The sequence below is a fragment of the Engraulis encrasicolus genome, chromosome 5, assembly GCF_034702125.1.
Source record: "Engraulis encrasicolus isolate BLACKSEA-1 chromosome 5, IST_EnEncr_1.0, whole genome shotgun sequence".
In the NCBI taxonomy this organism is placed as follows: domain Eukaryota; kingdom Metazoa; phylum Chordata; class Actinopteri; order Clupeiformes; family Engraulidae; genus Engraulis; species Engraulis encrasicolus.
In genome coordinates this window covers 34,679,000-34,691,499 of record NC_085861.1, presented here as the reverse complement: position 1 = coordinate 34,691,499, position 12,500 = coordinate 34,679,000, and the positions used below count along the sequence as shown (strand labels likewise).

The 12,500-nt window shown below is 46.1% G+C and overlaps 1 protein-coding gene across 2 annotated transcripts in view; it reads right to left on the bottom strand.

Annotated features, from left to right (window-relative positions):
• Positions 1 to 12,500, bottom strand: part of myh14 (myosin, heavy chain 14, non-muscle) — a 79,273-nt gene that overhangs the window by 22,396 nt on the left and 44,377 nt on the right. The window contains exons 11-17 of one of the 2 annotated variants that reach the window (XM_063199199.1): positions 11,969 to 12,183; positions 11,634 to 11,786; positions 4,143 to 4,316; positions 3,383 to 3,559; positions 2,872 to 2,986; positions 2,100 to 2,168; positions 586 to 788 (exon numbers count right to left, since the gene is read on the bottom strand). In XM_063199199.1, coding sequence (XP_063055269.1) covers positions 586 to 788; positions 2,100 to 2,168; positions 2,872 to 2,986; positions 3,383 to 3,559; positions 4,143 to 4,316; positions 11,634 to 11,786; positions 11,969 to 12,183 — 1,106 coding nt within the window. The remainder of the gene's footprint in view (positions 1 to 585; positions 789 to 2,099; positions 2,169 to 2,871; positions 2,987 to 3,382; positions 3,560 to 4,142; positions 4,317 to 11,633; positions 11,787 to 11,968; positions 12,184 to 12,500) is intronic. The other variant, XM_063199200.1, reaches the window with a different exon arrangement.

Genomic DNA, 12,500 nt, shown 5'->3' with positions numbered 1-12,500 from the left:
GGGTCGCCCTATGATTTTTCCAGCCTTTTTCACCACTCTGGACTTACATACAGTATATTGTACTGTATATGCACAAATACTGTGGAAACCTTGAAGTGTGTGTGTGTGTGTGTGTGTGTGTGTGTGTGTGTGTGTGTGTGTGTGTGTGTGTGTGTGTGTGTGTGTGTGTGTGTGTGTGTGTGTGTGTGTGTGGGGTGGGTTGCGGGGGAAATGATTGATTTTATTTTTCAGTTTGTGAAGCATGTGATGTTTGTGATACCATGACTAAGTAAAAAATAAAATTGTATAAAAAAAACAAATGTGCCTGCACATACACATTTTGTTACATATGACTGTGGCCTGGGCCCACTCATATTTCTTCATTGGCCTGGCCTCACTCCTACTCCTGTGACCCACCATGTTCAGGTCTTGTTACGTTATATATTAATGGTGTATTGTGGGCCAACCGTGATACATATTTAAAATGATCTCACGGGCCAAATAAAATGACTCCACGGGCCAGATTAGGCCCCCGAGCCTGAGTTTGACATCCCTGTCCTACGATATCTCGCCTCCTCCCGTGCCCTCGCAGCATCCCTCTCTTACCCGCTTCTCGTGGTTGGGGATGATGCAGCGTAGGAAGTTGGGGTTGGTGTTCCTCAGCGTTGCCATGAGTTTGGTGAGGGACTCCTTGTAGAGCTGCCCCACCGTTCGGAACATGCCCTTCTTCGTCTTGAGGCCCGCCGCCCCGAAACTCACCGCGCCGCTCCCCTCGCTCCCCACCTGGTCCATTCCCACTATACGGTCCACTGGGGGACGAGGGAAGACAGGAGAGGTCACAAGTTAGTAACAGCACACAGCACTGAAAGTAGAGGTGACAATCCCGGGTTCAGAAAGTAAAAACCCTGCCACAAATGTGATCCAACCAGCTCTGAATCAGCTGATCATAATCAATGCTCCAGACAGATAGAGCAGTTGCTCAGGAAAGCCAACTGTTGCAGGGCTGTTATTTCTGAACCGGATTTGATGGAGAGATATGGAAATGTGCAGTGGTGCATTCCAGGCCCAATCCAATCCAGCAGTACGTGGGACTTGTTAAAAGTGTCAAAGTGGAAGTTCTTGCAAGTGAACCCGGAGGACACTTGGTCCACTTTCATCTCAAAAGATGGAGTTAGGATGATTCAGGTAGGAAAAGTCCCACATCCGACTTCATTTGCTGAAGTCTGGAACGCAGCATATTGTATGTACAGTATTTAGTGGGATTGTGATAGGTGGAGCTATGGTGCTGTGGTGACTGGTGATTGTTTATGTGAAGTGAGTGATGTGAAGGTGTAGGTTTTTCAGCAACAGTGCATGACACAGGATATGCCATATATAGTATGTACGGGTGTGAAGGTATCTAGTTATCATAGAAATATGAAACAAAACACACATGCAATGCTTAGGTGGAAATGCGTATTTAATGAGTATTTCCACCCCATTGCGAAAATTCAGAGTCTGTTTGGGTTGCTTCTGCCACATTGTTGATTTTCTTTTGAGAGTGTAAATGAAGTATTACACTATGATAAACATCCCAAACAGAGTGAATTTCACTCCAAAGAAGAAGCATAATGAGTCACAAAACTGAATCAGAAATGTTTGTCTACACACGTCTACAAACACTACACACAAACACACTAATCTACACGTCACTTCACTCAGGTAAGGTACACTACAAGGATACTTTGTCAGGTACACGACAAGTCTGCACACAGTTATGAGAGCATACTATGACGAAAGGTTAACACAGAGAAGCTACCACAGCTGACTATGGACCATAACTGTATCTGAACACAGCTAAACCTACATGAGAGAGTGGATAGCGAGATCAAGAGACACAGAGAGACGAAGAGAGAGCTATTAAGTGACTAACATGGAGGAAAATAGGTTGGCATATCAAGTGAGTGATGTACTTTGTAGATGGGCTGAGATATCAGGACAGGAGGGACGGAGAGGGGGAGAGGGAGAAGGGAGGGATGCTGGAGTAGGGCAGAGAGAGAGAGAGAGAGGGAGAGAGAGGGAAGGATGGAGGGAGGCATGCAGATGTAGCGTGAGGGGAGGGAGGGGTGTAGGTAACCTACTGTCGGAGCCGTTAGTCTGCAAGGTGGCGTAGGAATCAAAGAAGTACACACGAGGAAGAGTCTGCACCTCTGAGGGCAGTACACGCACACACACACAAGCATACACACACACACACACACACACACACACACACACACACACACACACACACACACACACACACACACACACACACACACACACACACACACACACACATGGCCAGAATCACCCACAGACAGGACAGCCCCAGAGACAAGAGAGAGGGAGGAGGGGAGAGAAGGAGAGAGACCAAGCGAGACCCAGAAAGAGACCAAGGAGAGATGGAGGAGGAGGGACAAGATTAGGAGAGCACAGAGAGAGGAGAGCAAGCAGGAGGAGTGTGTGAGTGAGAGAGAAAGAGAGAGAGAGAGAGAGAGAGAGAGAGAGAGAGAGAGAGAGAGAGAGAGAGACAGAGACAGAGAGAGAGAAAGATCAGTGGTTAGTACAGGTTATTCAATAAAAGTGAGTACACACTGTTATTTTCCTCTTCATTATTTTAGATTTTGTCGTATTTTAGGTTGGTCTTTTGCAAAACAGACATTACCTAACGTGATTTAACCCTCTACAATCTGTCATTGAAACAAACATTAGCACAGAACCAGAACACAAGAATACAGTAGGATCGTTATCAAACTTTGCCTTATATAATTACATTTCTTCATTGATTGTCAGTGGATAAGCCAAGGTACGTTTATTTGTCCAGCATTGTCCTTTTCATACACAAAGGGGAGGGCGATTGGCTTCCAGTACCTTCTCTCCAAAGCTCCGAGATGAAGTGGTCAGATGATTGGTGGAGCAGAGACGCCACGTTGTCATTCAGCGGGTCCATGTTCTTCACCAGCCAATCGTCCGCCTTGTAGTCCACCTAGTGGGCGGGGACAAGAAAACATCGAGACCAATGAAGATAGACGAGTCGAGACAAGTAGGCCAATCACCTTCACCTCAGCAGCCTAATAAAAGATGAAAACAGATTCACACAGATGGGTAGAAATAAACAGAGAGACAGTCAGAACGAGGTAGAGAAGTTGTCGTCAACTTGAGAGGTAATCGTTCTATCAGTGTATGATGGAAACTGACAAAGACAGGTACAGACAGACAGACCACCTTGCCAGTTTAGTGCATGATGGAGGCAGCTGAAAACAGGCAGCCAGGAAAAGGCAGATGTATGTATTCATAAGGCAGGATAAAGACAGCCAGGATAGACAGGCAGGTCTATAGAGAGACAGACAGGGCTAGAGAGAGACAGACAGGCACCCCTCACCTTGCCAGCGTAGTGTATGATGGAGAAGTCGGCCTCCTCCTGCCTCAGCTGTCGGGGTCGGTAGAACTTGGGGTGTGAGCCTTGCTCCCCCGTCAGCTTGTCCACAAACGAGCGGTCGGTCGCCCGTGGAAACCAGCACTCCTCGTCCAGTAGGGCTAGTACGCCTGGGGGGTGAGCCTGGGAGGGTCAAGAGGGCAGAGGTCAGAGGTCATGTCTGCAGGGTTATACATTAACTTGTTTCATCACTAGCTAATTTGGCCAGTATCGTTAAATCTTACTAGCCAAACATACACTCACTATTAGTCAAAGTGACTATTACATTTTCATTTCTACCACCCAAACAGAATTTTCATTAGCATTTCATCAACTGGCTGGTGTTAATTTAGAGCCCTGCATGTCTGTATTGGTGACATTGCATTACATTACATTTAGCAGACGGTTTTATCCAAGGCGGCTTACAAGGAGAACATACAAAGCAAGTACTCCTCTGTGCTAGTCCTCCACTTGGGGCCCTTGAGGGAGTAGGGAATCTCAATAGGCTCTGAAGAGCTGTATGCATAGCTGTGGGTCAAGTTCATTTAAACACACACACGCACGCACGCACACACACACACACACACACACACACACACACACACACACACACACACACACACACACACACACACACACACACACACACACACACACACACACACACACACACACACACACACACACACACACACACACACACACACACACAGACACAGTGACTGACCGGCCTCTCGATGAGGTCTATGCAGGGCTGCAGGTCCAGGCCGAAGTCGATGAAGTTCCACTCGATGCCCTCCCTCTGGTACTCCTCCTGCTCCAGGATGAACATGGTGTGGTTGAACAGCTGCTGCAGCTTCTCATTGGTGTAGTTGATGCACAGCTGCTCAAACGAGTTCAGCTAGAAAGAGAATGGGAAAGGAAAAGAAACAAGTCAGTAATGTAATCGGTAATATGTCATTATAATGATCATACGCATATGTATATGTCATTACTATTAATAATGTGCATCAGCTTCTCATTGGTGTCGTTGATGCACAGCTGCTCAAACGAGTTCAGCTGCAGAGAGAGCACAGAGAGAGAGAGAGAACAGGGAAAGGAGATTAAAAAGAAAAAAGTCAGTATTGTAATGTATGTGTCTTTATTTATTAGGGCTGGGCAACGTTAACGCGTTAACGGTGCGTTAACTATTGAGGTCAGTATCGCCCAACAATTTTGTTAACGCTTAACGCATTGGGGTTTTTTTGGTGATTTTTTTAAGCCTTTTATGACTGTCGCGTCGTTCGTTGACTTTTATTTTGAAAGCGTCAGCGCTCTAAAGAGCCCTGCCCCTCGCACGCAGCAGCTGGAGACCACCAGTGACAGCTGACAGAGAAAAAGACATCAGGGTCTAGAAAGTAGGCAAAACTTCTAAATGGACATTTTCGGTACAAAGTTCTACAACCCTCATTGCGTAGGCTACTCGAACAGCATGTGGCTCGCCTTGGCAAGGTTATGAAAAAAAAATGTATCAGCTGTCAATAACGACACGCGGACTGACAGTGTGCATAGCTCATAACTAAGCCTTGATCAAAAAGCCTACCGCGAGATATTAATTCCTCAGGCAACGTTTTGGTTTCTACCTACATCTGGCGTTGCGCATGCATGGTAGGCTAGCAGAAGAGGCACAGTTGAAAAATCAGCGGTAAAAGAATGCATCTTTAGCCGAAGTCTAATTGCATTTAACAAAGTTACATTCAGCATTCATATCGGCACCAACATAGTATGATTTCGCCGTGCCCAAAAGTTCACCGGACATCAGCAACCTCACGTTGTCAGCGTTTATGTTATTGTTTTGTCATGCCAACCTTATTGATTTGAAAGTTGTAGCCTAATTACTGCCAGCAGTCAGTCGATTAGTTTCTAGTCGCTGCAACACCAAAATAATAGCGACAGATGAGGACGGAGAGTGGACGGTAGAGTTCTAGGCTACTACACGCTCTTGACAGAGAGGGAAGGAGGGGAATTTGAGACACACGCCTGCTTGCCTAATTCATTTCAAGTGACAAGTTTTGTTTCTTGTAGGACCATGTAGACTATCCTAATTTGAGTTTCTAATATTTCAGCTTCAGTTCAATCTTAATAGCCTATAGTTTAATAATTGTATGCAATAATGGTGATACTCTAATCTTAAATAGCCTAGTGGGCCTAATTGTATGCAAAAAAACCTTCTCCTCTACAATAATTTGTTTCATTAGTTATGATTCTATGTATTCTTAGTGTGATATGTAGGCCTAGATTGGCAAATAGGCCCATTTTTATTTTGAAAGATAGATATAGGCGTATTACACAGGTTACAGTAGCCTATAGCAAATTATGATTATGATTGGTCTACTTAATCTAAGAAAATATCAATGTAGATAGTCTGTTAAAAAAACAGCAAAGATTCCATTTATTTCTGTGGTCGTCTGTGACGTGATAATTACGGTGTAATCAGTGATTTGGTAATCTGACATTTTCAAATATATTGGCGCTTTTGAAGCGACTTTTGAATTCATATTTGGGTTCCGCGCGCTATGCGATTAATCACAGAAAGTCATTGAGTTAATGCGATTAAAGATTTTCAAGTTTGCCCACCCCTACTATTTATATATTGTTGTGTGCTGCAGCTTCTAGTTGGTGTAGTTGATGCACAGCTGCTCAAACGGGTTCAGCTACAGAAGGAGAGGGGGAATGATGCAGTAATGACCTGCCGCTTTTCATTGGTGTAGTAGCTGATGCAGAGCTGCTCAATCGAGTTTGACTACAGAGGGCGCTGTGGAGCACCATGTAAGGCAGCTGCACCGTGTGCTGTACATGAGGGGTCCGGCCTGTGTCATTTCCCAGCCCTAACCCTTCTCTCTCTCGCTGATATCTCCTGTCAAACCTTCACTTTGCTATCACAATAAAGGTGCGAAAGCCCAAAAAAAACTATTCTAAAAAAGTTCAGCGGAGTTAAAAGCCAGTAATGTTATGATGTATTAGCGAGAGCAACACAAAACAATTATTTACATAGTGTGCTGCAGTACACTTCTCATTAGTGTGGAGTTGATGCACAGCTGCTCAAATGAGGTCAGCCACAGGGGAGTGAGCATGTAAAAAGAAACAAGCCACTAATTGTTATTGCAATGGTATATATCATTCATTGTAATCCCATATGTCATTAGCAATAAAGTGCTGCAGCTTCCCATTAGTGAAACTGCTGCACAGCTGCGTAAACCAGCTCAGCTGTGGGGGGAACAGAGACAGCGGGGGTAGGGTCAGTGATTGTAAGATGTTAGCTTCTAAATGGTGTAGCTGACGAAAACAATACTATCTTATTTTCTTTGTTATTAGTAGAAGCAAGATAGTGTGCTGCATCTATCTGCAGAGAATGCATACAGGTACTGGACTTTGCACTTTCATGAAGGATTGAGCGTCCGAAATGGTATCCTATTAAACCTTTTGGGAGCATAAATCAGTGTTGCGGACCTTTATTACAGTATTTATTTCTTTTCAGTGTGCTGCATCTTCTCATTGGTGTAATTTAACTTCATGATGTCATTTTAAATACATTATTAAGCCCTTTGCGCAGAGCATTTGTTATAACCTTATTTGTCCTCAAAACTGTAAAAACCATGTCTTAATCTGTTACTTAAGGCACTCTGCAATGTCATAGCAATGTTGTTATGATGTAGTTGAGTGTTTCCAGCAAAGTGTGTACAGGCCCGCCGGTGGGCCCATCTGCATGAAGAGGCTACAATATGTTGTGCAGCTTCTAATACATTTAGATGATGCACAGATGTTCAAATGAGTTCAATGACACAGAGAAAACAAGAGAAGCAGGAGAAGAGAACAGGGAGAGGGAGGACTCAGGAAAGTGTGTTATATTTATTATAACTATACGACTGACTGTAAGACAAGGTGATCCTGCATGTTTCAGTGACAGTGAGGTTGATTATTTTCAACTTCTTTTTATTACATGTGATGTTTGAGGAGTATTGTCTGTGCTGATGCAATGATGTGCTATCTTATAGCAGTGACTGCAGAGGATGGATATCATTGGCCAACCTCATATTGAGCTCCCACTAGCACACACTCTCTCACAGCGGTCTTCCAGGGCCTCTCTATCAAACAACCGGCTGGATTTATTTTCTTTAGTCAACCATCTTGGCACACAAACTCACAACAAACTCTATATGTCTCTCTTACACCCCCACCCCTCCATGTTGTTTGATGCAGCATCTGTTTCTCACTGCCTTTGGTTGTGTGTTTGTGTGTGTGTGTGTGTGTGTGTGTGTGTGTGTGTGTGTGTGTGTGTGTGTGTGTGTGTGTGTGTGTGTGTGTGTGTGTGTGTGTGTGTGTGTGTGTGTGTGTGTGTGCGTGTCACACTCACACACACTGTGCTTTGTCTCTCTGTGTGTGTCTGTCTGTAATTGCGGTGTTGTCAGTCTGATAGGTAAAACTCACCAAACCAGCTCTGAAGGAGGTGAGAAAATGGCCAGAGGGAGCCGTGTCACGACTACAAGACTGCTTTGAAACCACAGATTGGGACATGTTCAAAACAGCTGCCACCCACAGCAACCACATTGACATTGAGGAGTACACAGACACCGTGACCTCCTACATCACAAAATGCATTGATGATGTTACAGAAATAAAACGCATCACCACCAGGGCCAACCAGAAGCCATGGTTCACAGGAGACGTTCACAGACTGCTGAGGGCCAGAGACAAAGCCTTCAGAGCAGGAGACGTAGCTGGCCTAAAAGCAGCAAGGGCAAACCTGTCCCAGGGCATCAGGAAAGCAAAAAAGGAATACTCGGACAAAATAACAACACACTTCAAAGACAGCAGAGATGCACAGAGCCTGTGGCAGGGCATACAGGCCATCACGGACTATAAGCCCGCACCACGAAGCTGTGACAACAACACCTCTCTGCTAAACGACCTGAACAGTTTCTTTGCCCGTTTTGAAGCACAAAACGACACTCATCCACAGAAAACTCCACCTCCCCCCCCCATGATCAACCCCTGTACCTGTCCTCTGCCAGTGTGAAGAGGACACTGGCCACCATCAACCCACGCAAAGCAGCTGGCCCAGACAACATACCTGGCCGAGTGTTGAAGGATTGTGCAGAAGAGCTGAAGGATGTCTTCACAGACATCTTTAACATCTCTCTGGAGCAAGCAGTCATCCCATCACTTTTCAAAGCTGCTACCATCATACCCGTGCCGAAGAAATCATCACCATCATGCTTCAATGACTACCGTCCTGTAGCACTGACGCCCATAATCATGAAGTGCTTCGAACGGCTAGTCCTGTCACACATCAAAGCCACCCTACCCCCCACCCTGGACCCCTACCAGTTCGCATACCGAGCCAAGCGATCCACGGAGGATGCAATCTGCTCTGCCCTCCATCCAGCCCTCACCCACTTGGACAATAAAGACTCATATGTGAGAATGCTGTTCATTGACTTCAGTTCAGCATTTAATACCATAATACCAAAACAACTCATCAGAAAACTGGACAAACTAGGTTTCAGCACCTCCCTCTGCAACTGGCTGCTGGACTTCCTGATGCAGAGACCACAAGCAGTACGGGTAGGGAATAACACCTCAAGCACCCTGACCCTGAGCACGGGGGCTCCGCAAGGTTGTGTTCTCAGCCCCCTGCTGTTCACGCTGCTGACACATGACTGCACAACGACCCACAGCACTAACCATCTAGTGAAGTTTGCGGATGATACAACACTGGTGGGCCTCATCACTAAGGGCGATGAGACCCACTACAGAGAAGAAGTAGACCTGCTGGCCAGATGGTGCAAAGACAACAACCTCCTGCTGAATGTCAACAAGACCAAGGAGATTGTTGTCAACTTTCAGAGGTCCAAAAACAACTGCCACCACTGACCATCGACGGTGATGCTGTGGAGAGAGTGAGCAGCACCAAGTTCCTTGGAGTGCACATCAGCGACGACCTCTCTTGGACCACCAACACTACATCACTGGCGAAGAAGGCCCCATCAGCGTCTCTACTTCTTGCGCAAACTAAATAAGGCAAGTGTTACACCCTCCATCATGACAACATTCTACAGAGGAACCATAGAGAGCGTCGTGTCCAGCTGCATCACAGTGTGGGGAGGAAGCTGCACGGAGAAAAACAGGAAGACACTCCAGCGTGTTGTGAACACAGCGAAGAAGATCATTGGAGTACCACTCCCCTCCCTGCAGGACATTTACACCGCACGCCTCACCCTAAAAAAGCACTGATGATCATCAAAGACACAAGCCGCCCTGCACACAAACTGTTCAGCCTCCTGGTACAGGCGGCGAGGTACAGGCGCCTCCGTTCCCGTACCACCAGGCTTGCAAGCAGCACGATGCATCAAGCAATCAAGATACTGAACACTCAACCCACTCTCCCTTCACTGTCAGCCTCTAGCCAGCCAGGCCACTGACAACGCCCCCCCCCCCCCCTCATCCCCCACCACCATATCTGCGACTGAACATTCCACCTGCACTACTACATCTGTGACTGAACTTTCAACCTGCCACTAACTCAAAACATACACACGCACACACACACACACACACACACACACACACACACACACACACACACACACACACACACACACACACACACACACACACACAACAAGCACACTGCACTTTCTGCCACTAAACCCAAACATACACACACTGACACACAACTCATACTCACACACATACACACACACACACACACATACACAGGTACACACACACAGACGCACACCGCACTTTCTACCTGCACTAAACACACACACACACTCACACTCACACACACACACACACACACACACACACACACACACACACACACGCACACAAAACACATACAAACACACACACACACACACATACTGCTGCTGGTGTATTTAATAAAAACCTTTTTTAATTATTTATTTCTTCAAATGCTACTATTACTATGTCAGAACGCTATAAAAGGACTTTTAGAAAAAGAACAACAAAATACCTCCTCTTAATGTATGTTCTCTACAAGTCTTCTGTTGTCCAGTCTTGCACTTTAAATGTCTGTATGAGCAATGTCTACGTCCATACTGTCTATGTCCATGTATGAGTACTGTCTATGTCTATACTGTCTATGTCCTTACCTAGATTAGTCTATGTCTGCATGGGAGAGCAAGAAACGCAATTTCAAATTCTTTGTATGACCAGTGCATGTAAAGAAATTGACAATAAACTTGACTTGACTTGACTTGATAAGATCAGAGAGGAGTCTGCTGCCACCTGCCATCCACTAGCAGACTACTGAGGCTGCTGCAGCCTTAAAATAGAACTCCTCCTCTCCACCAATCCTATTGTTCCCTGTCCCCCTCCCTACCCCCCCCCCCCCATCTCTGTCTCTCTAATGTCTTAACGTCTGATCACACTACCCTTTCATTTCGTTTGGTAACTCATTAAGTGACATTCGGTTGTGGTAAAGACAGCCCTACTAAAAAAGTCACATTTTCACAACCTATCATGCTTATGACTCCTACATGACTCCTCCATGTGTCATGACACCGTTTTGACACTATTATGACACTGTCATGTCATACATATGATGCCGGCGTCAAGTAAAGTGTAACCTTTAGTTTCTTTCTTTTTTTTCTCTCCATCCTTTCTGTGTTCCTGTACACACACCTCTCCTTCTGCATTTTCCCTCCATCATGTCCAGTAGTCTGATGAAGAATGCTCCCTGACTCTGTCCATCTCCTCTCTCTCTTCCTCTTCCATCCATTCTTCCCCCTCTCCCTCCCTCCATCAATATCATTCCCTCTATCTCCACATCTTTCTCACCTATAAGATCTCAAATCCTGCAATGTTCAGTATTCCGGTGAATGAATGAAGGATCCCTGTCTTTGTCCATCCTGACACATTTCAATTTCCTTGTATGACCTGTGCATATGAAGAAACTGACAATAAAAGCTGACTTAACTTGACACTCTGACTCACTCCATCTGTCTTTCTCTCTCCCGCTATCAATCTCTCTCTCTCTTACCCATCCCTGCATACACCTCTCTCATTCTCACCTGAAAGATCTCGAAGCCTGCGATGTTGAGCATCCCGTAAGAACGAGGCTCCCTGCCTATGTATCTTCTCCCCTTCTATTTCCAATCCCACCTCTCCTTATACCCCTCTCACATCCCTGTCTTCATCCCTCTCTCACCTGGAAGATCTCGAAGCCTGCGATGTCCAGTATCCCGATGAACGATGCTCCCTGCCTCTGTCGGCGGTCTAGAGCTCTGTTGATGCGGTGCACCAACCAACGGAACAGCCGCTCGTACGTAGCCTTGGCCAACGCCTCCACTGCAAAGTCAGCCTGAACAAACACACACACAACACATTTAAATACCCAATACAGCACAACTGTGTTTCTCAAACTTGTTCAGACCGAGGACCACTTTCACCAGCTGCCAACTGAATTGACTCGCTCACGATACCCACCCACCCACACACAAACACATGCACGCATGCACACACACACAGAGCTCCCCTCCTCACCTGTTCTTTGGTCTGGGCCTTCTGCACGTATTCGCGGCCCACTTTGATGCGTGGCGTGAGTATGGCTCTGCTGAACTCCACCACGCTGATGCCCAGCAGGTGGCTGAGCTTCTGGGCCGCCGTGTCGTCGGGCATGGAGGCCTGATCGCTACTCTTCTCCTTCTGGAAGGAGATGTTGCCAAACTGCAGCACCGCCGAGATCACCTTCATCATGCCTGAGGAGGAAGAGGAGGAGGAGGAGGAGAGGAGAGGAGAGCAGAGGAGAGGACAGGAGAAGAGAGGAGAGGAGAGGAGAGGAGAGGAGAGATGATAGAGAGTAGAGATGAGGAACTGTCATCCAAGAACTTCATCCTCTCTCTATTAAGACTAGCTAGGAGAAGCAAGCAAGACCACCACCCAGTTGTAACCCATTGACATATGTCAAAATCCAACATGAACAGCATCAAGCAGGTATTAAATCACAGCCGATCAATGGCTGATTGCAATGGCTTATTTGCTTTCCCCATAGTTTGCTTACATATCCCTATACAAT